Source organism: Scomber japonicus, chromosome 3, assembly GCF_027409825.1.
Source record: "Scomber japonicus isolate fScoJap1 chromosome 3, fScoJap1.pri, whole genome shotgun sequence".
NCBI classification, from domain to species: Eukaryota; Metazoa; Chordata; class Actinopteri; order Scombriformes; family Scombridae; genus Scomber; species Scomber japonicus.
Window position 1 is genome coordinate 17524591 of NC_070580.1, and position 26462 is coordinate 17551052.

The 26462-nt window shown below is 39.3% G+C and overlaps 2 protein-coding genes across 2 annotated transcripts; both read right to left on the reverse strand.

The window, feature by feature from the left end:
* Window positions 1–2826: 2826 nt before the first annotated feature.
* On the reverse strand, window positions 2827–9037 carry c1galt1lb (core 1 synthase, glycoprotein-N-acetylgalactosamine 3-beta-galactosyltransferase 1, like b). The gene is made up of 4 exons (XM_053315051.1): window positions 8515–9037; window positions 8097–8366; window positions 6125–6789; window positions 2827–5818 (listed from the first exon to the last, which is right to left on the reverse strand). Exons 2-4 carry the CDS (start codon window positions 8320–8322, stop codon window positions 5507–5509), a joined length of 1203 nt encoding a protein of 400 aa, XP_053171026.1. The 5' UTR covers window positions 8323–8366; window positions 8515–9037; the 3' UTR covers window positions 2827–5506.
* Window positions 9038–10067: 1030 nt separating this feature from the next.
* os9 (OS9 endoplasmic reticulum lectin) lies at window positions 10068–22535 on the reverse strand. Its single transcript, XM_053315048.1, has 15 exons — window positions 22369–22535; window positions 21204–21386; window positions 18195–18258; window positions 18027–18103; window positions 16360–16458; window positions 15996–16197; window positions 15642–15797; window positions 15402–15517; window positions 14979–15039; window positions 14577–14659; window positions 14261–14464; window positions 13961–14162; window positions 13361–13528; window positions 12654–12763; window positions 10068–11846 (listed from the first exon to the last, which is right to left on the reverse strand). Exons 1-15 carry the CDS (start codon window positions 22516–22518, stop codon window positions 11709–11711), a joined length of 2013 nt encoding a protein of 670 aa, XP_053171023.1. The 5' UTR covers window positions 22519–22535; the 3' UTR covers window positions 10068–11708.
* Between the last annotated feature and the right edge of the window lie 3927 nt (window positions 22536–26462).

Consider the following 26462-nt stretch of genomic DNA (forward strand, 5'->3'; position numbering starts at 1 on the left):
AAACCATTAAAATGCTAATTTAAAAGAATAAAAGCCTTGAAAGAAACACAAAAACATAAATAGAAAATAATGACGATATCAGGACAATGAAAAGTATTTCAAACATTAATCTATAAACCACCAAATTAGTTGAAATCCAGTTATACAATAAAACTCATCTGAGAGTGTGATCGGTGACTCCTCAGAGAAATATGAAGCTGTTTTTCATAAAACTCATAGTCAGATGCAAACATGTTGCTGCATACATTAGTTATGATAGTGTTACCTTTCTTTACAGCCCAAACTGTGGTTATTAGTCTTTGAAACTCTGTCAGTAAATAACCTGATGTTGGGTATGATTGTGATTCTACAGATACAGATTATACTCACACAGTGTGAAAGACTACAACAGCAGCATACAAATTACATATTAACAAAAAATAAAAAGATGTAGTGCTCCACAGTCAACAAGAAGTTTTATTACCCTAACACTCTCTGATTTAATTCAAGGATAAAATAACAATTAGAGGGTTATTGCTGTAAGCGGTCATATTGATTACATGGATAAGATTAATCACATCTAACTTCACTTAATAAACTGGCTTTGTTATAGATGTGATATGAGTGTATGGAGGCTTTAAAACTGTAACTTTTATTCAGTTTACTTTAATGCATTATTTAATCATAAAAGTGACATGTCAAACGTTTTGTACTTTCAACTCTGAAGTTAACCAGGAATACATCGTCACACAGAAGAGAAAGCTGTATAAGAAGAGGGTAAATATTATACAGGAAGTTGGGACTAAACTTACAGGATCCTCATAAAGACATGAAGAAGCTGATATGTAAAATAAACATGTTAAATGATTGTTGATGTTAATATTAATGACATTATGTGAGAGAGGAAACATCTGTCAGCTGAAATAGTTTATATAGTTTATAGTTTTCATTTTTAAACATAAAGAGCCAATTAACACAATACACAACCTTTAGACAGGCAAAATTACTCGACATATATTATTATAATTATGTGACATAGAAAGTACTTCAGTGGTCATAATTTGAGATTCAGTGAGCAAGAACTCAAAGTATTTCGGCATGTGTAAATCAGCACCTAAGTCTTATGTCTTATGTCTTATGCTCTCAGTCTGGTTATGGTGTTTACTGCGTTTCAGAGTGATGGAGAGAATCCCAAACTGCTGCAGATTTGCCTCACTAGTTGCTTTAGTCATCCTCGTCTCATTTCCTGTGAGGTCATGGTGTGAGGAGGGCGTCTACAAACCGCTAACAGAGGTACGATTGACCAGAGTTTATGTAATTATTACAGTCATGCGATTTCAACCCACATTTCAAATCCTGCAGCTTTTCAACAGGATAACATATAATTTGCTCTCTGTTTTCTCTTCCAGACTAAGCCAGAGTGTACCGATAGAGAAGATGCAGAGCTGAAGAGATTTGATGATGATTATGACAACTTTGTGGGTCTAATGGGACGCAGAAATGCTCCTCAACCAATCAGTGAGTTCTCTTTTGCAGAAAAGCCTCATCCAGCAGCACTGTAAGCCTGTCAGCTCAGCTAATTTGTGACTCTTTTCACAGGTAACAAAAACACCCGATGGTCAAGAAAAAGTAAGAGCTTGAAGTTGAATTCTGTACCAGATCACTGTCTTTTCTGTAATGACACCTCACTTTATCTTTTATGGCATGAGTTGAAAACTTGCTGCTTATCTTGAACAGGAGACCTGGATCACATCTTTGCTGATTTGATGGGGCGAAAAATGAGTGAGTGACCTCACTGACACTGAAAGCAAATAATATAAAAGTCGTGCAATTTTCTCTTGATTCCTTTAAGTCACCGCACATTTAGTTTGGATAGATACTGAAACATTAGTGCATACTCCAGTTTCATCAACACCAGAAATAAAAGCTCCCAGTTGTCCCACAGTCCTCTAACAAGTTAATGATGTGCTGACTTTAAGAAAATCTCATTATGTTAGTATTTTCACTGTTTATATAGATCATTTTGATAAGTTAAGTTTAAATTTGGGGATTGACAAACTATAATGTACACATTTGCTAATGGAATATACTTTAAGCATTTCTGTACTGCATTTTCTTAATATTTCTAATGTAGACTATGGCATATCTGCAAAAAGATAATATCAGCCTGTGTATCAGCTCTGCCGATTTATTGATTGGGCTCTACACTACATTTATATAAACAGACCGATTTATGTGCTGAAAATCAGAGTGGACAAAGTTAAGGGGCAACTATTGCAACTACTTTCTGTTCAAAAATAATCGGAATTAAACTTGGTCAAAGATTGTAAACACTAAGTTTCACGTTAAGCAGCAGCAGTGCCAGGTGTAAAACTAACAGCTGGCTTCATGATAACAGGGCGCAGGTTATTCAGAGCTGCTCTTCTCTTCATGTGAAACAGGAATGACTTGTCCGTGTGTGCAGGAGTATTTACAGACAAGGAGAGGCAGATTCATCAATCACGACAAGCAGAGGTAAGAAACTTTGACCGACACCCCGTGTTGAAAAAAGGTTCTTTGTTGTGCAATGTTTTGACCAAACCTTGTTCTCTCTGTTCAGGGTCTAGTGCTCTCTGTAGAGGGGATGTCACACCTCGTCTCATCTCCAACACAGACTGCCAGTCCTTCAGTTTCTCACAGTGCTGAAAAAGCTTCACAGCTATTGTATCAACAGAGGACATTGTTTGTTATTTAACCACGGAGAGGTGAAAAAGCCATATTAACAATGCATGAAGGCTTTCTACTGTCTCTGGAAAATGTTCTGAAATGAAATAACATGTAAAAAAACGTGAAAACAAAACAAGATATACATAAAATATGCATTTATTTATAGTGATTAAAGTCATTCACTGAAAACGATCCTGCACACCGATGACGTGCGCTCACAGACTCATTTACACGCTAAAGTGTATTGACTCAATTTAGACGTCAATACCAACATAAATACGTTTCAAATATAAATACAGTACTGTACAACCTTTCCCTTTGATAAAATGTCAAAGTTGTATGACGTCGATTGTCGAGGACTGGGTATGTATCACTACTGTGTTGGAGTCCAGCAAAAATTTGACCCACTGATGGTAATCAGCCCTTCCCCACTGCAATAACCCACGACTGTTAATTCACTTGAAAGCAAATATTTGAAAAGAAACCATTATGTAAAACATGCTAATTTGGTTTAAACTAGAATTTCCCATTTTTTAATACAAACAAAACAAAAACCCTCGACATGCTCTGTGCTCGTACCGAAGGAAATGGAGTGTAAACACTTACAAAAGGCATTTTGACAGGCATTAGTTACCTCATACGTTTAAACTTCAACGAGAATTAAAAAGGTTAAAGTGGTTAAAATAGAAAAAAACAACAACAATTTGAAACACTCAAAAGTGCATTCAACATTTACTTTTCACAAATTAAGTAAAACAAATGTTCAGATTTAATCACCACTAAAATCATGGAGCCGTTTTCTGTATTTGGTCATTACTGTATCTCCAACAAAATTAAGCACGAACAATAATCCTTGTTTGGTTACAAAGTAGTAAAGGAACTGTTATGACTACTTTAAATTTGAATATACAAATATTTACTAACAAAAGAAAAAAAGGTCCAATTCTATCTGAGCCACCCAGAATTTAAAGATCACACAATATTCCAGAAACTAAAATTGTATAAAACAAAACAAAATCTTGCTTATTCAGAAAAACACTGTCATGAACAAGTCATCTGCTGGCTTGAACAAAGGCCATACTCATTACATTGGAAGGATTCAATTAAATAATAGTCCATCTGAAAGCATCACTCTCATCATGGTAATGTCACAGTGCAAAGTCATGTGTGCAGCTGACGGCTCATACAATCTCAATTTACAAAAGGCACAAGCTAACAAGTCCACTGGGGCAGGGCGAGGTTAACTCAATTGTGTGTATTGAGTGCTGCTATATGGAAGTAGACACACAGCGTTTCGCTCTACAGAAAAAATTAAATGACAACTTAAAACTGTAGGTGTCTAACCACTAAAGACAGATCAACATCCTTAGAGTTTGTCAACTGAAGATTCAGCACCTAGAAAAACCAGCTCCAAGTATAAATGTGAGAGGAGGACAGCTCTGCTTCAATTTTCTCCAACTATTTGTTAGAAGGACCGCACGGACACAAATACTGACTTGTGTGATCTTTGGCTGGAATCTAGACAAATGTCGACATTTAGCCATTTGGACTTCCACTTTTAAAGCATTCAGATAGACACAATCACATCAATGCTTCTGTCAGCCAGAGAAACATGAATGCATCCAAGTTTTCCTATGAAACTTAAGACCTGCATTTTAAGATGAAATGTTGGGAAGGTGTATTATATACTGAGATTCTTCTGTTCCATGACACTTGATTATAGTTTCCAAAATTATTTCATTGCATTTCAACCCAGAAAACTGCCTTCACTTTCACGTTACAATGTCCTTGATAAACCTAAAATTACAGTAAAAACAGGACTCTCATCATAATGACTGAATAAAACATGCCTAATTCAACACAGAACTACCTTTCTCTGTGCCAGTGTCTTTGTCCGCAGCTCTAGTCAAGTGTAGTAGAAAGCAAACTTAGATGCAAAACAGGTTAAACAGGTATGCTGGACATCGAGTCATCTGATTGAATGCACTCCATCAGGCACTCAGTATTAGTTTTTCTATGAACAGGAGATATTCTGACATGACACAGTAGGAAACCCACAGGTGTAACTAAATAAAATTAACAATGGCTGAATCAACTAACCTGCTAGAGTTTTACTTGCCAGGTGTGGTTCATGCTGTCACACTGTCCTCACTAAAGTGTTACATGAAGTCATTGTTAGTGTTATTAATAATGTCTGTGCTCCTCCTGCTATGATAATGATCAGCTGCAGCACATTTTGGTTGACTTCACACATGTTGCTTGGATCTGATTAGCTCAAGGCGCGTTACTGTGTCTCACTGTCCTCCAAGGCACATAGCTAATTACGTGTGAATCAAGTCAAACAACTCCTTCAAGTCAAGCACCACTTCACTGCAGAGTGGTATATCTAGTTTTGGTGGGGCTACCTTCTCCATAAAAAAGGATTAAAACAAAATAAAGTAAAACCAAATTTAACTGGCTTTGGAATACTTCGGTACACCTTAAAAAAAGGTGTACAGAAAGGTATTCCCCACTTAAAAAGAAAGTCTGTTTAAAAGGTAGGTTGGGTTTTAAGGTTACTCTTTTAAAGAGTCTGTTGTAATAACCACCTAACCAACCTGAAAAAACAACTCAGTCTTGCAGTCACAGTAAATTAGTAGCAGTATTTTAGCTGGAGAATCTTCAAGCAATGGACCTACTGTGGGGACACTTAAGCTCAAAGAGGATCATTATTCTACTCGTGTAGAAAAATTTGCCAGATTTATCAGAATGAATAAGCAAACACTCAAAACACACATTATCCCCTCATTAATGATCCGTTCCTCTCAATACTCCCAATAAGTTATTTTCCTGCTGGTGCAGCAGGGGCGCCTTCACCAGCTGCAGGAGGGGGATCTGCACCCTTTCTCTTGTCAGTCCTGGACAGATCGTCCCCCTCTCCTTGCCCTTTTTCCTGAGAAGCCCGCTCTTTTTTCCCTTCAGCGTCATCCACAGAGCTCAACTGCTCAAAATTGTAGCCAAGTGGGGCGGTAGGCTGGTAGCGGTATCTGTAGCCAAAGGCACGCAGGTGATAAGTGTAGTACTCCAATAAGTACATGTGTGAAGCATCTACGTAGTGGAAGGACACCGACACATCTGAGCAGCAGTTTGGACCCTGAAGGAAAACAGAGAAAATGGTTGAGATACATGATCAAATAATCACAGTTTGTACATGCAGAAACCCTCATCGAGAACGGCTCGGTGGCATAGATGTTGACACATTTATATGCCTATTGTGAGATAATCGACTCAGGAAATACCTCTCACTAAATGTAATAGTGTATCAATGTGATAGATCAGTCACCACTACCCATATTCATGGTTACTGTGGCTCTACCAGTTTGACCAGCACATAGACATGTCAGGTTTATTTTAACAAAAATGACACGTAGAGAAATTCAAGAAAGCTTTCTTCACTTGCCTCTGAGATGGGGTAGTAGCAGTAGCTCCAGTACCAAAAGCTCTTAGGAAACTTGGAAGTGAGATGCTGCTCAGGGACAAAGGGGTGAAATGTCTCCCGGTGCACAGTGTCTCTGGAGTCCCCTGCCAGCACCCCAACTTTTTCCATGCACTGCCCCATCGCCAGGTCCTCTACAGAGGTAGTGTGAGTGCACAGTTTGTTTTTAAATCCTTCTACAAATCGCCGCAGAGCCTCTTTGCTCAGCACATAACCCGCCCCACCACTCATGTAGCCTTGCTTGGTGTAGGGCTTGAACCTGCGGCCAAAATAAATAGGCTCATCTGGGGTGTGGTTTGCAAGAACCCAACGCAAGTTGTCTACTATTACGTAGGTGTCGTCATCTGCCTTCAGGAACCAGTCAGCTTCTTGAATATGATGCTCGTAAGCGTAATGGAAGGCCCGTATAGTTTTCCAGTACAGTTGGTCTCGGCCCTCCTTGGTGCCCAGGCCCACTGTTGGGAAGTCGGGGTCGTCCACAGAGCTCATGAAGACTACAACATTGCAGTGGCGACTCCATGTGGACTTAACATGCCGAGCCTTCTTCTCCAGGTTGTTGGGTCCCGTCATCACCCAACAGAGAATACGCACCTTTTTGTAAAGTTCATCAGCCATACGGCTGTCCTCACCTGGAAGCAGGACATGAATGTTAGAATCACATCTCTCCATAATAAACTGTTTATACGCATTTTGAATTACTGGAGAGTATTCAGTGTAAACTGTTCAACATGTTTGTTTCAAAGACTGTTTTTCTTATTGTTAACAAATCTCATGTGCTGAGCTACAACAACAATGAACTGATCCAACTAACAAGTATTGTGCATCCAGTCCAAGCCTGATACATTGTTTTCCTCTGCTGTGTGCTTAGCTTCTTGTTATTGTGAAAATATGGTGATCGTTTACTATGAAGAGTGCCATGTCTCCATTTCTAAACAAACTTAGGTATTATTATTTGAAAATTGCAAAATCATAAAACCTGTTGTAGACAGATTAGTGATAAAGTGAGAATTTATATATAATAAATATAATATATATGTCACTAAATAAACAGATACATTTTTTTTCTTGTAAGCATAACTTTTTCTTTCCATCTCCCTGTGTGTCCCTGTTCCCATATGTATGCCACATCAACCATATTAATGTACTGAAATATTAAAGCTGCAATCATGCAATGACTGAATGAATGTTTCACTAAACAGCGCCACACCTCCTAATCTGCCTTCTTGCAGCTTTCAAAAAGTACAGAAACCTGTCAAACTTGACTGTGTTTAATCACTTCCTGTGTGTTCATGGTTCGAGGCCAAAAATAGTTAACTTATTTTTTAATTACTGCAGTTGGTGATCCCCTGTCTTGGAGCGCTTCTGTCTTAATACTTAAAATAAAAAGTGTTACATTGAATATTTCCTGTCAAAACTCTTAGACCAAACAACTCACAACTCATGCAAGTGTGAAGTGTAATACAGACTATCAAATCACACCAAATCACACAAAACAAATGAAATCTGTCAATCACATCCTAACTAAATGAGAGCAGCAATGATTAGTTAATAAAATGTTGCTGACTATTAAATTTAAATATCGTTTTGAGCCATCACAAGATATTTGAACAGGGCTCTGGGAAACAGCGATGCACCCGTTTCACTATTTTCTGGATTCATTGACTAATCCAAAATACTCAACAGATCCACAAATGATTGATAGTGAGAATAACTGTTAGCTGCAGCCCTAAACTAAATGCAGTGACTTCCATGTAGGCAATAAATACATTTACAAGGAAACTTGATCCTGTTGTTTAATGGGGTCTGGTGAAAAATGGAGGAAGTGAATCCTTAAATAATACAACAGTCTGGATAATGACGTGGTATTGATATACTTCTTTAAGCTACTGTATGTGGACATCTTTTTGAGTGTGGTGTGCTATTGAGACACCTGTACCTGTATGATGAGGGTGTTTCAGGTTGAAGAGAGCAGACCTCTCCTTCTTCCATATCTTCCTCTCTTCCTCAAGCTGTTGCTGGTAGTCATGAAGTTTTTCAAAGCCGCTGGTTTGTTGCTCTGAAATAGTCCTCTCAAACCACACCTGTCGCAAAAACACGTACAGTGTGAAGGTCCCCACCACAAAACCAGCATAAAAAGAGAATCTAGATCCCAGGGCCTTCATGCTGGACCAGGTGTCTCGTTGTCAGTCGTTCAATGTGGCAGGTGCTGGACAAGAGAAAAAGAGAGACAACATGGACACAAGTTTCACTACATGGACTTTCAAGTCATCGGTGCAATGACGTGTGTGAAGAAATGGGTGAAGTGACATCTGTGAAGTAATGTCACTCCCATTTCAAGGTGTGGTTTTACTCACCAGCCGTGGCACAGGCACCATAGCAGCTGGTTTATCCGACAGCTACTTCATCGTAACGAAACACATCGACAACTCTGAAAAGCGTAAACTGAGCCAGTTTTGACCGCGACGTCGCGTTATCTTCTACTAGCTAGCTACACGAACAGTTCAAAGGTTGCAAACAGCTACCCTGAAAGAACAGCGAGAAAGATAAGCAAACGCCGCCAAGGATATAACCTTCTGAATGTAAAAACTAATAAAAAAAATGACAGCGTTTGATCCCTGGCTCCTGGCCTAGGTGCTAACTGTCTGGGCCGATATCTGTTGCTAACTTCAGTGCTAATGTTAAGTTAGCGATACTTCCTGTCGCCTCAACATGAGGCTAGCTGAAGGAAACCTTACAGAGTTAAGTATCTGACCAACCGAGCAAACACTGACAATGTCAAGCCACGAAAAGTAACGCTAATGACCGAAAAATGTCAATTAAAAAAAAGTCCCACAACGCCGCATAAACTACATTTAACTTGTCTGACTGCTGACCGACTTCCGTCTAAAAAAATGTGATTCCGGTCAAGAGTTTCAAAAGAAATGTGCAGGAACAGACACGTGTCGCAAAGAAATACCAGCTTCTGGCAGGTGTGTCCGAGCACAGATATCCCACCTGGCAACATTTGGTCGACTTAGGGCTTCTTCATTAATAAGAAAAAAACAAATGGACCCTGCCTGTAAATCACCATGGTGACCATCTACACCACCTACGTCACATTAGAAATCACATCATGTAAAGTCGTGTTTCATCGTGACGGCACACACTGTTATTCCGCTGATATATATGAGATGTGAAGTAGCGGCTTGCTTTTACGATACTCACGCTCTTTGTTAACTGCTGAGCAAATTTGCTCAATGAATAGTAACTTGATTACAGACACACCCAATCTCAGGGGCTTCTGTCACTACACCTAGCTCAGGGCCATAAAGCTTCCACCCTGTCACAATCATGGCACATTTCAAAGTGTGCTAACCCCCGACTACAGGCTTGCTGGCCCTGCACCAGAGTTTGTGGGGTTATCCCCTGAAAATCAACTACACAGGGGCTAAAAGGTGCCAATGTGTAAAGGGGCTAAAGTAAATATTGGAGTAGTCACTTGTTATTATAGGATGTAAATATTAGTAGTGTCTTTCACAGGGCTTTTAGCTCAGAGCTGAATCCTATAGCCCTGGATTTAGGTTAACCCTGGGTTAATGTGTTTGTGAAAAGAGGCTAAATTATCCCAGGGCAAACACGTAACCCAGGGCTGAGGACATGAATTATGAAATGCCTTTATAAAGGCCTGAGGGCATACAGTATGATGAACACAAACATATAATCTCATCCTTATCTAACATTTCAATATAAACAAATAGCTGAATCATATCCACAAGACTTCTATGGTAGTTTGTTTTATTTCAAAAGAACAAGCGAATAGTGCTCAAAGACTTTTATTTACAAGGCAGCTCAGATGGACCTAAGATTTTTTCAGACCTTGAAGCCATGAGGTGTTTGTTACTCATTGTATTAAAGGACATAGTAATAATTTCTCCCTCTATATTAAGTTGTCATCATTTACAAATAATGTGTGCAGCTGAGGGGTGAGGCTTGACGTGTGATGCAGACAAAAATGAGTGTTATGGCACACTTGTAATCACAGGACAGGTTGATGGCACACCTGTGATCATAGGGATGGGATTTTCCTCCATTTAAGCCATGTAATGGACATGGGGCCTGTATCATGAACCAGGCTTAACTTCAGTAAATTCAGATGGCCAGACAAACAATGATGTTAGCAGATAACCGGTAAAGCTGGTTATCAATAGGCTCAAATGCTACCTCTGGGTTTTCCTATGTAGCCATGAACCAGCTTTACAATACAGTAAATAGTATGTTCAGCCAAAACACAGCTCCACAGAACTGACTTTTTGATACAGACCCCAGATCAGATAACAACATTAATTCTTGTGGCAAAATAGGAAAACACCAACAACACATTAATCTTTTCTTGGTGCTGACTTCTTAAAAGAACAAATGCCCCAATCATGTGTCTGAAAAAGTCTGAAATTAAGTTTCACATACAAGATTGCACGGTCACAAACGTATTCACTCAGGCAATGCAAGCCCCATTAGATTTGTGCTAACATACAACAATTCAATTCAAAAACAGTTTCACACAGAAATTATGTACACATTGAGATCCACAGAGCCACAATTATTCACAAACTATACAAATTCAGCCCTTTAAAGTACACCTCTGAAGGATCATTACAAAAACTTTGTGTGGATTCATTATTTTGGTAATGTGATTGACATTATAGCTTTCTTTGTTTTCCTTTACTAAATTAAGCAAGGTAAATTCTTATTAGAAACAAAAACAAAATACACATTTAAAAAAATTTCATTTTCTGACATTCTTACAGTGTTTTTCTTTTGAACAGTACAAATGACAGACCAAGGGAAACCCAAAAAGAAATAATGTATAATTCAGCGTTTACAGAACCTTTTCCTAAAAATATAAAGTGCGACAGCATGTGCACAAACACGTCTGTAATCTACCGGTAATTTAATCAACAAATGCAGCGTATCGGAAGGCTTCAAAGACAGGTGAGAACTCAAATGTGAACCCTTGACTGTTTGTCCTTTGTTTTCCAGAAAGTAAACGACACAACCTGTGCAAACACTTGTCCAGTCTGAAACATGCACATTTCCTCCTGCTGTGTCATGTAGAGGTAAAAGTAAAAAGTAAGTTAACTGTGGACACACAGTGTGCTGCCAACAACTTAAGAACTGGATGCACATATTCAGGAAAACTCACTGAAATATTTCTAAAAAAGGTACAATTTGTACATCACCTGGATTTTTCCAGCCACCTATGAAAACTGAATCCCATCAAAAAGGGGAAAATGCATAACTTCATTCAACTGCACAATTACAGCTGACACTGCGGTTTTATCGTGCAACATACATGGTGCCCACTAAAGACACTCTTGCCTATTTAAGACACAAAGACACATTTTCTGACTATGCAAACAGGTGAGATGACATTATCTGCCAGGTTTAATAGCAATAATTGGATCATATGGGCTCTTTTTCAGATTTGCGGTTGCATTTCAGAGCCCTCCTCCCTGCTGGTCTCCACAGGAGTTCACCATCACAAAAGGTGCACTGGATGTACTGAATGAGCTCAGATGTCTACATCGTCAGAGTCAGAGGTGCTGGATGGCTGCGACTCCTCCTGGGACTCTCCCCACACAAACCTATAGTTGTTCTCCAACTCCTGCTGCCTCTTTTGCTCCTTGTAGACTTCTTCTGTGCCTCCAGTCTGGGGGATGTAAACAAATCATTTCTTAACAGTGACCTTTCTGATCAAGTTTATTTGGCTTTCTGGAAATTTTAAATAAAACTGATTATAACAAAAGAGCTCACTATACTTGTGGCAGTCTACATGGGAATAATGTTTTACACCAATGACAAAACACACATACATGTTACCTTTAAGTTTACTTCTTCTAGGAAAGTGAAAAGCACACTTGCCACCCAGATTCTGACACATCTTCTCTGCTTTTCCCCAGTAGGTTAATGTTTTCATTTCACTTCATAAAAGTGTAGACATTTCTATGACGTTCATGAGGGGTGGCAAGACAATTAAACCTGCTAAACTCATTAGTTATTCTCTGCACCCATATTTCACTGATTAGTTAGACGACTATTTTGAAAAAGTGGATCATGCCATCTAATATCAAGCACATTTATTTCTATCATACTAGAAGAAACCATTTCAAAAAGAAAATGATAGATGTTAAAACACTTTCTGTATCTGAATATTTTATATGTATATATTGAGAATGTAATTTGTGCTTAGAAATTCAAGTGACTACTCGAAGCTTTAAACGTACTGTAAATGTTTCATGACTACAGTTTAATGGTGTGACAATAATCTGCTATACAGGAAGAGCAGCTGCATAGATATGAACAGCTGTTTCTATTCAACCTCATACAAGCTAAAACTATTTTCTAAGCAAACTCTACAGCACACAGCTGCTGGCAAACACAGAATAATGGTGCATAAACTCACATCCAGAAGGACCCAAATGAACCCAATAAAATGCATTATCACCACTTAAATTACCAGGAGATTTATGAGAAGCTCCCTGAAGGACTTTGTATCTTCTTCAGTCAGCCACTGATCACCTGCTTCCTCTGCATTCTTTCGTGTAAGGATTTTCACCTCAATTTTACCTAAAAAAGGAAGCAAAGGGGGGGGGGGGGGGGGGGGGACTTTCCAATTAAATATGTGCATTTCAGAATGGTTCAAATTAAGAAAATTGTAACACACATCAAAGCAACAAATGGTTTGAATGAAAAATGGTGCATGCACAACAGTGGATGGAAGAGACTGTACACACATGGAAAGCACACCTTTTTTTTCTTTTTGTCTTTAAGATAAGCATCAGCTAACTGCTGTCAGACATTTCTTGATTGCTTTTGTGATCTTAATGGCAAAACAGTTTTTTGGTCTTCAGTATTAATAATCATCCTGATATTTAGTCTGTTTCGAATGACTAGACCTGTGAATAAAGGAATACTAATAGTATGGATGGAGTTGCTTTTTAAAATTTGACTTTGTTTATAAACTGCTCAGTTCCTGGGTGGATTTCTAAATGATTTTACCCAGTTTGCACCCTTTGTCCCATCACTGCTTTTCCAATTAATTTCTGCACTGTAGAAATTGTATGCTTGTTGACAAAGATGATAAGAGAAATACAGTACTGTATGCTCAAGATAACAGATGGAAGAGAAAAAAGGCCGTAAATGTTTTGGGCACTCCCTTCATACCTTCGGCCTTCAGTCCTGCTTTCTCTAGCTGTTCTTTAACCACGTCCTTTATGTGCTGCCATTGGGGGTCGCCTTCGCCCATCTCCTGAACTTTGACCTCCCCATCAGGGCTGCTGCCCGTCTTATACTTAGTAATTTTGATCTTAACATGGTCGTCAGCTGCTTGGTCTGGGGTGACGAGACAAAAGAGGGACAAACAAAACAGTTGACCTCAAAACCAATCAGCACGGACACAGGATGGAGGAAGTGAGAGGCAAGAATCCAAAACACTCTCTGTATACATTACATGCTGTCATAGCGTTCAATTACTGTGACTGATTTCAGTAACTTTTGATTTTGATTTCAATTACTGAAAATAAATTAACCCACAGACACATTAATGGCAGCAGAGAGAAGAAGACTAACTAACCACAGAACATATCAATCTAACGTCAGCTCTCAGTGGATTCATTTTCTTTCTGCATCAGATCCCATGTGTGTAGCTATACTGCGATGGTATATGTCACAACAAACATCTACTGAACATGATGATGAAATATGAAGAGGATGGAGGTGAATACACAGTGCACATGACTGCAGAGTGGCAGTCTGTTCAGTTACCTGGCTGCTTTGGAGCCAGGCTGGGGCTGCCCCTGGTTGTGTCGCTGGCTCTTTGAACTCCTGCTGTTTGCTGCTCCGCATCCTGGACATCTTTCTCCTCCAAATGGTCAAGTAGCTTATCTAGTGTCGTCTCCAGTGTCTGTGTCGCCTGAGTGCGATCAAACTCCCCTTTCAGCCCCTCTGTCTCCAGTTCTTGCTGAGCCTACAGCACAGAGAAAAGCCAAACATGTCAAAGCATTACTGCACAGTCGTATGTCTGTCTTATAATATGTATGATTTGATTTGTGTAAAACCAGTTACCTCATTTATGATGTTGTCAAATTCCTTCTGCATTTCCTCCTTTATCTCTTCAATCTTATCAGATGGCACTGAAAGGTCAGCCATCTCATCCTCAAACTCCTGTAGCAGCCGTTCATCTTCATCTTTCTCTTCCTCACTGTGCTTCTCTGTTAATCTGTCACTTGTTTGTTTCTCTGCTTGACTTGTGGCTTGCTTTTGTGCTTTCTAAAGACAAACAAATACTGCACTGAATTGGAATATATAGGCATTGCAAAGAAAAAAATATACTGTGACAGGTACACAGACATGAATTGTAATGATCTTGGAAAGCAATTACCTTCCTGTTACTCTCCTTGAGGTGCTGGACAAATTTCATCAGGTCTGCTGGGTCTGTGATGATTTTAAAGTTGAATTTTTCAGCTAAAAGTAGATTAAATTGAAGAGAGAACTTGTTACAAATTCACCATGGAACAACACTTGTTCAATGTGAAAACCAGGCAACAGAAATGCACAGAAACAAAAGACTGTGGTAATATTAATCTTGTTTGAGGCTCTCTGAAGTTGCAACCAGGAGACATTAAATCAGCTGTGCTGTAACATGGTGACCACAATAATCATAAATTACATTGGTCTGCCTAGTGTGTGTGTGTGTGTGTGTGTGTGTGTGTGTGTGTGTGTGTGTGTGTGTGTGTGTGTGTGTGTGTGTGTGATGCAAAGGAACAGTGGCGAAATACAATACCTTCATCACCATCATCTATGACTTTATTGTCTGTAAGTGAATTATAGCCATCATCATCTGCCTAAGGGAGGAGGGGAAAAAAATCAGGTTACACCCTCTAGTGGTCTGGTCTTGACCAGCAAAGAATCTTCACTTCAACTTCACATATTAAAAAAACACATATAGACAGTTGCACAGTAATTGGAATGACAGTTTGGTGAGTCCATGATAAAGAGCAATGAATAATGAAATATATATCTATTTAGTCTGGAGTACATGGAAATATAACCTAAACTTTGAAACATTATAAAGCTACTCCGCCAAAAATGATGTGTTTTAACACTGTGGACATTACCAGAGTAATTTAACTGACTGAAATGCTGCACTGACTCCGAAGAGGCACTGCTCACTAAAAGGGAAAACTTCTTAAATATATTTCAGTACCTCACTCTCCTGCTGAGAAGCAGATGTTTTTGAACTCTCTGGTTTTGTAGCTCCCTCCCAGAAGTGAGAGTCCTCTGCTTCTTCTGATGCAGCATTCTCAGATACATCAGCAGTCTCTGTTTCAAAACAGGCAAACACTCATGTCATACAAGAAATGTTTAGCTGAAAAAATATCCCCAAACTGACTAGATGATGTGATGTATTGAAAAATATGGTACTCTTTAATGTATAAAAATGCACCTTTTCTGTCTGACTGGTCTTGGTCATCACTAGATGCAGGAGTTGTCTCTTCTGGTGTTACTTCCACTGCTCCATCTGCTCCTTCATTACCAGCCAACATCTCATCAAGACTCCGAAGCTCCTCTGAGATCTGCTCTACTTTACGCTTTGTGTCCGCTGGGAACAGACAAAGGAAGGAGGAGGGGGAAGGACAAAAGAGAAACAGAAAGAGCATATTTCTAAAATTAGAATTGAATACTTCTTTCCCACATTAAGCCCTGCTCCAGTGCCCTGCTTCAACAGAAAATGACTATGATAGAAGCAGGATGCTCTCTAAACGCTGCGTCACTGTGTCCTTGATTTTTGTTAACTCACAGACTTGAGCTTTGACGTAGTCCATGTACTGTTGGGCACTGAGTGCTGGCTGGCACACGATACCCTGGGGTTTGGCAGTGGATGGTGGGCGCAGGAATGGATGCTGGCAGGTGCGACTCGTGTGAACTGTGAGCACATAGCGGCAAGACTGGGGTTCATCCACTCGGGCAATGTAGTCACCTGAACCTTCTTCACACACAAACTGGAAAAATTTGAGGGAAATCATTAGTGTGTCGTTTTGGTACAACGTGCAAATTTCCAATGACTTTATGACTGGGTTTAGAGTAGTAAAACTTAATGAAACAAGAAAAACAGACAAATCCACACTGACAATAAAGAATACAAATGTATTCAAATGACCCACCCTGACTTCAGTCTCTCTGGGATATCCATTTAGGTCACACTTAGAGCCATTTACATATGTCTGACTGTGGTAGCGCTTCAGTCGGTGCTGTTTGGAGGCCTGAAAGATCAACAGAAAAGATGTTTTAATTCAACTGACTTAATACACAAGATTCAATTCAACCAATATTGTAATGCACCTCTGCTTTACTCCATCATCTGAAATGGTTTTGATGTCTGATGTCATCATGACAGCTTTGCAGAGCAAGATTGGGTTGCACCAACCTTTCATCAATACACTACTAAACTTAAGTGTAAAGTCTTTTCTAAGTTATCAAGCTTGCCATATAATCATATAAACCATAGCACCATAGTATAATGAGGCCAAATTATTGATATTGTTATTAAAATCACTAGTCAGTACTGTGTAGATGTAGGGATGAATTGTTTCTCACACACACACACACACACACACACACACACACACACACACACACACACACACACACACACACACACACACAGAGTGTATATATGAGAAATGTGTTTCAGATCAATTGTGTAGTAATGAGTGAGAGTCTGACTCTGCTAATTGAACCGTTGCCATTGAGTCATTTGGTGTAATGTTAATATTTTATAATTTGAAGTCTATTGTGTTACTTTTGTAAAATGCTATTCAAATTGGTCCCTATCAACATTATCACATAACAGCATATCAGGCGCGTAAATCTCCACCCCGTTAACACTTCCATTATAAACATGTTTGAACTGGAGAACCAGCTCCAGAGGCACTCTTGTTGTTTTTACTAATATCAACAAATGACCACTGTTTTATTTGTCCAAAATAACAAATCACCCTGGATGTGTTGAAATAAATCAGACACTATCTGAAGGAGTTATGAGTACTTCATCACCACCAGCAGATGAAAGACAAGAAGCTGACACAGCAACGACTCAAGATCATCACACTATGATGAAATAGTCTTTGGGACTCACACATCTATACTGCAGATTGTATTCCAAAGCGATTATATGAGCTTTGATCATCTAACACAGGGGTGTCAAACATATGACCTGCAGCCCAGAACCGGCCCCCTAAGGGTTCGAATGCAGCCCACTGGATAACTTTGCACAGTGTGACAAAAAAAAAAGTAATTCCAATTTTTCCAACTTGATATAATTATTCTTTAAATCTGAATCAAATTACAAGTCATTTTTTTCTCAGTGGGCTCGGACATATTTTATCAGTATCTCTTATCAGGTTACCCCTAGATGGTTTATTATAGTAAAGTTATTTATAGGTGATTATACAATGGTTATACTGGTCTGGCCCTTTTAAGATGAAATTAGGCATGAACTAAAATGAGTCCGACACCCCTGATCTAAAGCTAAGACGATAACACTTGAGACTGGCAGCTGGATCTCAAATGTTATAAGTGGGCTGGTAGCAATTACAACTTATTCTGTTAGCGCTCTTCACTCAAGTTGAAAAAATTCACCCAATTTCTGTTGTACATACAAAATGGACCTGGGATGTATTAATTCATAACAGGAAGAACATCAGAGGCTTTCAACTGTCAAGTACACTCCGTCACTTACAACTCAAGGCTTCAGTCGATATATACAATCATACAATCCTCTTTTACAAAGCTGAGACAATCCAAAGAACAACAATGGAGGCAATGTTACCTTTGCCGTTTCATTGCTCCAGTCAAATTCAGACTCATAATAACCCAGGAAGAGAATGTCTCCTTTGATTTCTGTGTCTGAGGAGAGAAAAACAACATCTGTCAGAGATTGCTATCAAAGCGTGATGAAACACAGATTTAAAACACAGGCAGACAGGATTGCTCTTACCTTCAATGTGGTACTGTCTGATGTGCTGACCGTGACAGAACTCATATGTCCACCAGTCTTTTGTCTGCAGGACGCACAGAGAGCAAACATGTCAATAACATAAACAGTAATTAGTAGACACACTGTTTTATTTTTAAACGGAAATCATCATGCAGCATGGTCTCAATACACTTAACAATTAAAAAGAATACAGAGGACAAAATATACAGCAAGCAAATAAGATAATAAATATTCAAATATGACATTTAAAAACATCAATGTTGAATGGATGTTAAAGAGGTGATGGTAGACTGTAATGTAGTGAATAAAGATTTTCAGTCTTGATTCAAAGATTTCAGCTGAACGTATTTCTTTGACAATTACTAGAAAGCCATTCCAGAGATAGCGGGCTTGGTGGGCAAATGCTCTGAAGCCAAGTGATATTTTACAGTATTAACTGAAGGAATGACCAGGAGACCAGCATCGAGAGCGAGAAGACGGTGTGCCTGTGTATATGGTGTAATTATTATTGTTCATTAAGAATGTAATAAACTGTCCTATTAAGGGACCAGTATACTGTACTCTGTCACAACTGCTTGTCAGATGGTCAAATAGCTTTGGAAACCTCCTACTATGTATGCTATGTAGGATTATTTCAGTAACTTTTTTTAAACCAAAAGTTCAGCATTGACACCCACTTCTCCCTGACCAGCTGTCAGGGTCAAGGATCTGTCACTGCAACAGAAATAGTTGTGCAACACCATGAATGAGAGAGAGTGAAAATATGTAACTGTTTTAGATTATAGCATATCTCCACTGTCTCTGTGACGACTGACTTTTCACTCTGCTTTCAATCGTAGCCAACTTTAAACACTTCCTGATGTGATCAGGCAAGAGTATGAACCAACTCTTAACGATCAGCTATATACAATCTCCTGATTCTTAAACAACTTGACCTAAATGTGCATCTATCTATTACTACAAGATATATGAGTATTTACAGTACTAATAAAAGAGAGAGGTTTATACAGTATTCATCATTTCCTGGTAGAGCAACGGGCGTGTCTTATTTTTAGGAACCACACAAACATTTTTTGTGTCATCAGTCACGGGAATTTTTATCTAATGTCAACATCCTCTCACTCTGCTAACCTTTCTTTGACAACACAATAGGGTGAGAAAAAGTTGAGAGGGGGGAAATGTGTGTGTTACATCAAGGCAATTTGGAGCAGAGGTCATTTTTCCTACAGCCACATTAGAGAAGAGTTTGCAAGCAGAGGAGAGACAGACATCTGAATTCCATACCAGTGATAAAATGCCCATGAGGAAAAGAATAAGTAACGCTCTCCCCAAGTCTGCTCTGATATTACACAATCTATTTCTCTTCTTTTGCTGGGAGCTAAACCAGTAAAAATATAAAGGAGCAATACAAGAAATGTGTCTTTTTTATCATTTATAAACTGACAGGAGTTTGGACCAGGTTAGTTGTAAATGTATTTTTTATTTTGTGACTATATGTTATAATAATCTCTGTGAGGAATGGGGCCATTTCCTGCTTCAGCTAAAGTGAAACTGCTGAATGTCATGAATTACAGGACTGCAGTTCAACCTATTTTAATAGAATAGGTTTTTAGAGTTTGTGTTTTTATGTAGACATAGTAAATTGCTTGAAGGTGACTCTTGACCAGTTTTAGGCCACATTTTTACAATAACTTGGTCGCTTTTTAAGTATATCTTTTAACCAGATGAGGGTTTTTAGTCATCAAACGTCTGGATCTTTGAAAACTCCGACCAATCATATAATTCGGTCCGAATAATATGATTGGCCAAGCGACCTGGGTGGTGGGGGAGGGGAAGGGAGTGCGGGGGTGGGACATAGGATGGAGGAGGGGTTGTTGTTGCTGTTCAAGTTTTTTCAAAGTGCTGTGTGAAATGCAAGAAAGGTAAGAGTCACTTTAACCGGATGAAGGATTTTAGTCATTAGACGTCTGTACTTTAGTTATCAGAGAAACAAGCTGAGCAAACCGCCACGAATAAACACTGATTTCTTATGTGAAACTAGTTTATTCAATGTTCTTAATGCCTTTACTCCCCATGTATGTTTCCTTTGGAAAGGAGGAGACCTCTGCGGATAATTCAGCTCCTGGTAAAACCTGTTCAACATCTGGATCTTAAGTTGTCAGAGAAACAAGCTGAGAAAACATTAGCAGCAGCTTGGCTCGCAGCCCCACTTTATATCCTGTCTCTACCAAACAGTAACAATGAAACACAGATTTCTTTACATGAAACTGCTTTAGTGCTGCTCCAGTTTTAACCAGGGGAAGCTGTTCAACAATGAAGACAACAACTGCCATGATCCCACACTACTTCACGTCATCAAACTCCATCTTTTGTTATTGTTTTCAAGGCAAGACTCCCCATGGCAGAAATACATATTGTGTGTTTAATAATCATACAATGTCATATATAATAGTATATCAGTCAGACAGACCAAACCACGACTTTTACATTATTACTTTAACTTCATCAAGCTGATCATATTTATGCACTTTTACTGAAGTAGGATTTTTCAAGCAGGACTTTTACTTGTGTTTTTACATTGTTGTAAGGGTGCGTTTACTTAGGTGAAAGATCTGAGTATTTCTTCCGCTGGATATTCATCAAAAACTGTTTTCATTCTTATTAACATTAACATTAATATAAATGTTAAATCAGTTTCTAAACATTTTAAACATCTCAAAACTGGATTCACAGATGCTAGATGTACAGTCAAGCCCGAAATTATTCATACCCCCTGGCAAATTTTGACTTAAACTTACTTTTATTCAACCAGCAAGTTGTTTTTTGACCGGAAGTGACACAGGCGTCTCCAAGAAGATAAAAAGACGATGTACAAAAGGCATCATTGTGGTAAAAAAAATATTTCAGTCAGCTTTAATTTACATTTGAACAAAAAGTGGCATGTCCAAAAGGGGTATGAAAATTTCGGGCTTGACTGTATATGCAGTAGATATGTAGTTGGGAACCAACCTTCACTAGACATGGGGCAGTGTGCAGTGGACTAAGTAGGTCTGGGATGTCAGGACCAGTGTACCCTTGTGAGTCAGGTTCAGAAGCAGGATCCTGGTGAAACCGGACAGCCTGTGCTGGAAGTCGGCATTCATACAGCTGCTTGTACTTGCTCGATACCATCATAACCTCCTCTGTCTTGGTCTGAAAGCAAAAAACAAACACTGTCATGAAAACGGCAGTATTCTTGAAGAATAAGTTCACAATTTTTCAAGTCAGGTACCTATATGAACACTGAAAGACATTTTCCTTGTTGTAATCAGTTCATAGTGTATATTAAAATATCCAATTCAAATGTGTTTCTAATGTAACTGATGGTGGGCAAAATCTAGCGTGCCTGCAGTCCATATGAGCAAAAATGCTTATATGACTTCAGCAATCTGAGTTATCGTATCCAATGGATATCTGCCACATTTACAGTCTTTTTAGCATCAAATTCCCTCTTTGTGTTTCCCCAGACAGTGTTTACCTGCTGAGCTGGAAGTATAGTAACAAAAAGAGGGACTTTGGCACTAAAAGACTGTAGCATTGAAAGCTATCTACTTGATTTGACACAGATACACTTTTAAATATGTTTGCACAAAAAGAGGCCTCCCATCACTTATACTGTAAGTGCGTTAGGAAGGGATCTTCTGATGGTCAGTATGAACAAGAGGAATTTTGCAGCAATAAAAACCTATTTCACTGTCCATTTGGGCACCTGACAGATGTTTTGAGACACACTTGAAACATTGAGAGCCCGTCTGTAAAGTGTGACCGTGCACATACTTGCACGACTCAGCGAGTTTTGAGAGCTAATTAATTACTTGGCTTTACTGCTGTATAACTTGCATTAAAGTAGAGTTTTAAAAGTGAAGTGAAAGTGAGGGAGCTGGGGATGTTGTGACAGCTGTCAACCGTGGCTGCTGCGTAGGTCACCTGGAAATAACTCCGGCATTAATGCGTCTTCGTGTAGCTATGCAAGTTAAAAAAGTAAATTAAAAAAAAACAGTCTTATTACCTCCTGAACATGCATGTTACTCTTCACCTGCTTTGAGTTACAGTCAGATATTCATCCCTCGCTAACAGTAGCCTACTTTCTCATTAGCATGCTAACCCGCTAGCTTCCACAAACACCTTCGCTCACCTGTCCCAGGATGACCGGATCGGGAAGAATCTGAATCCCATACTTCATCTCGTTCAGCTCTTCCAAATTCAAGAAGGCCAGGACACAGAGCGGACATATCAACGAGAAAACGTACAGTCTTTTTAGCCATCGTACCAAGGAAGCAGCCATATTGACTCTCTCCCGTAGTCCCGATAGTGACAGCAACAAACACAGAAAGGCTAACATGGTGGCAGCTGATTGGTCGATGTGAGAGGCGCTCTTCTCTCATTGGTAAATGTCAGCGCTCGTCAACGGGTTCCTCAATCTATACAGTCTATGGTCTAACCTAGGGTATGTTAGATTACGACACCGGCATACAGGCAGTGGGCGGTACCTCCGCCGCACATGTCAGCTGTTACCGTTGCTCTTGATATAAAATAAACTCACACTTTGGGACAGGAGCCAGACTTCCATTGGCCTGATGAATGAAGCGTGTAACTAGTTTGGCCAATTTAACGATCATGTGGATTATTTTCTTATGTGGCAAAACAAGATTTCTGTCTTCTAAGAAGGCTCACATGTTCAGGTGCATATTTAAAGCGTCTTTATCCAGTGAGCACACAGCAATACAATAGAGGTATTTCTTTATGTTAAACCTGAATCATTTAAATAGTGATAAATGCTCATTTAAAAATGAGACTAATCATCTCAGCATGGACTCAAACATGCCAACACATGATGCAGACATACGACACACACACACACACACACACACACACACACACAAAGAACGCCCACACCCACCCACACTTGCATACACACACACACACACACACACACACACACACACACGCACATAGGCTAATTGCTGTGATTATGAGTAAATGTTAATATTAGTTAATATGATGCATTCATTTTCCAAAAAAATAATGTTGCATATGTTGATTTCCAGTCCATTATCAGTTCATGAAATGTATTGCCATCACAATGCCTCTCCCCCGTCTGCTGACCGCTGAGCACCGTGAAGAGGTGCGGTGCGCTCTCCGCTGTGCTGCTGCTGCTGCTGCAGGGGAGCGTCCGTCCGTCCACAGCCTGCAGTGCTGCTATATGCGGCCCCTGCTCTGTTTCCATATCTAATCTAAATCCATTTCCACGACTACTGAGGAATACACACATGAAGAGGGGCGACCTCCGCGCAGAACGGGGGTGAAACAGCTTAGACTGCATCTTTTGACTGAGGTGAGCTCCCTTTTCTTATGATTTGGCTGTAATAATAGGCCTATAGCTCTGTCTGAAGCGCGTTATTTTTGACGATATTTCCAAGTCCAACGAAGATTTGACGATTTGTCTGTTGGGCAAGGCAAAAAATATGAGAAAGACGTTCAGATTGCTTAGAAAGAAAATATACGCCCTAGATGCCAGGCTATCTATAGGGGAAAATGTGTTTCAGTGTGTAAGACATGTAAAGACATCAAGCTTTGTGTGCATGATTTTTTTCACCTACAAGGTAGGCTAATAGGCCCGTATGAACAGCGTGCTATATCTGCAGGCAGGATTTTTATGATCGCTGATTTGGATTGCAGAGCTGATGATTGCATTACTTTGACATTTTCATATGTTGAGGGATGCCGGGCATTAAGGAGAAGCTGGTGCACGATAAAAAACTGCGGTGATTTAATATTAGGGGAAATTAATGGATTCAACTGAGGCAACAAATGTGTAACACGTACTTTGGGAGGGACACCGAGCTGCATGTATGTCTGTAACAGCACCCTCCTCATCAGCCTCTGATACAGACATTTCCCCATGACAAACAGATCGTTTCTCACCTCTTTGTAATTATGTCTGACGATGGTTACATCAAAACAGCTCATTATCATTTAAAATGCAAAATATGCAGAGACAGGACCGAGTGATGCCATTACACTGACTGTGTGTGGGGTTTAATTAGTAAGCTTCATTGATATCACACTGTTTAAACGTGTGATTGTATATGTTTGATGGTAATTATTAGAATTATACCTGCTCTATTTCCTCATGTTCCTTATATACTGCTTTGGTTTGTATCGCTATATTAGAGTCTTTCACTGGATGTGAAATATCACATGTCTGAAATATGATCATATCTTCGTACAATTGTGTTGATTAAAGTAAAATGTCTTCAAAACTACACATTTAATGCACAACAGAGGAATTGTGTGATTATGCCTATTTTTGCTATAGATTTATGTATTTGGGAACTGAAAATTGGCACTACTTTTTTTTAAACTACTACTCAGGTCAGTAAAGCCTACCACCACCAACAGGGCAAGTCAGCATAGTGATATTCATTTTGAACAGTAAAGACACATAAACTGTATTTTGTTGTCCAACTCATTGCTGTTAATGTAAGTGAAGAAACCTGAGATTATTCCACACCCCCTGTGTTGCTTTCATTTAATGTTCTTTGTTACAACCAAGATAATTCAATTGAATTATTCGTCCTCTGACTGTTACAGTGAGCAGGAAATCAAACTGGCGTAGCACAATTTGCAGGAAATTGAAGATATGGTGAGCAACAATGAAATAGCAGGCAAACATTGTGATGTGTTTTGGCATATTCAACTTTGACTATAAAACATGGATTTGGGTGTGTCTTGTCAGTCTCTTTTTCTGTACAGAATTAACAACTCCTTTCCCAGAAATCACAAATTGTTGTCTTTGGCAAGAACACGACATGTTATAGATATACCTGTAGAATTCTACTACATATTTGGCTTTGTCGAGCAGGCCCAAGAAGAGAAGACTGCAGAGATCAGGCAAATTCATAAGGCAGCTGCAAAACGTAGGGATCTTTTTTGATCTAATAAATGTGTGACCTGGCCCCAAGTCCTGAGAATCTCAAATTGCAAATTGGTCTTTGAGACTTGTGGAATTGAACTAAATTGTCAAAAAACGACATAGTTGCATGAATTAATTCAGATTACACAGTTACCCTTTAAACCATACAAAAAATAAAAAGAGGGTAGGAGAGACGTAATGTAGCTGTCACTCTAGTGTTGGCGTAAAGGAGGAGTGTGCTGGGTTGATGCCAGCAGAGCGTCAAAGGAAAAGAAGAGAAAAAGATATCCACCTATCTTGATCAACCAAGGTAAAAACCTGCATTTAGTGGATCAACTAATATGCAGTAACTCTGTTAAGTAAACACAGTAGAGTCCTCCTTTATTGGATCCACTATGCAGTTGTGAGAGCTGATATTGTAGGAAAAAGAGCACTTAAAATGACCATGTGCCAAGTGCTGCCTTTAGAACAAAACATCCAAATGTCACTCTATTTTCAGTCTGCTATACCTGTAAGAGAAGTGACTGTGGTCTTTCTGTGAATCCACCAGTGAGTTTGATATAATGAAATAATGTACACTCACTGTAACCTATTGCTAATAGTAGAAGGAGGAAGAAGAAGCTTTTAGTGGGAGCACTTTGTCAGACCAGTTCCCATTAAAGACAGCATTGATTTTTCTCCAGCTTACCATAATAAGGGTAAATTGGTCATCCCCCCCCACCCAAAGTCTACATGATTTCCCCTGGGTCCTGTGAGAGCATGCAAGCAGCTGATGAAGCAACATATGATAGCACAAATGTTTTTTTATGTGATGATGTAATTGTTTGTGCAGTTAAATAGTATGTGTGCTGTGTGACCCCCCCCACCCCCAAACCCCCCTTATTTCTTCTTGTCTGTAGATGGAGAAGGCACTCACTCATTTCTGTGACCGTCTTCATGGTTTCTGGAGATGCAGGTGCCTACAGAGGATCTCCTTTCACTGACTGGATAGAGGCAGTTGGGTATATTTATCTTAAGAAATACTCTTTAAACAAGCATGCAGGGCTGGACATAAAATGAAGTTAAAGACTGTGTAAAGTGAATTCAGACATTTTCTTCTAAACACATTAAATAGGTCATAAATGTATTTCTAAAAAATGTGTAAAAAGCATTTCAACCATTTAGATTTGAATTGTGGAGCTAGGCTTCACAAACTGTTTCAAGATTTCTGTGTTCAGGATTTAGTGGGTGGGTCTGAAAATCATGGCGAGCTAGCCGCTGAGCTAGCCGCCAAGTTAGCAGCTGAGTTAGCAGCAGAAAGCTCTCAGACATAG

What these genes read in the sequence shown, in the direction of transcription:
- os9 (XM_053315048.1), bottom strand. Translation starts at nt 22,518, where the DNA reads ATGGCTGCTTCCTTGGTACGATGGCTAAAAAGACTGTACGTTTTCTCG. An exon ending in GGAGCAATGAAACGGCAAAG is followed by an intron (nt 16,459 to 18,026) that starts GTAACATTGCCT and finishes TTGATCTTTCAG; the next exon opens with GCCTCCAAACAGCACCGACT. An exon ending in CATAGATGATGGTGATGAAG is followed by an intron (nt 14,660 to 14,978) that starts GTATTGTATTTC and finishes ATCTACTTTTAG; the next exon opens with CTGAAAAATTCAACTTTAAA.
- c1galt1lb (XM_053315051.1), bottom strand. Translation starts at nt 8,322, where the DNA reads ATGAAGGCCCTGGGATCTAGATTCTCTTTTTATGCTGGTTTTGTGGTG. An exon ending in GAAACACCCTCATCATACAG is followed by an intron (nt 6,790 to 8,096) that starts GTACAGGTGTCT and finishes TCCTGCTTCCAG; the next exon opens with GTGAGGACAGCCGTATGGCT. An exon ending in GCTACTACCCCATCTCAGAG is followed by an intron (nt 5,819 to 6,124) that starts GCAAGTGAAGAA and finishes GTTTTCCTTCAG; the next exon opens with GGTCCAAACTGCTGCTCAGA.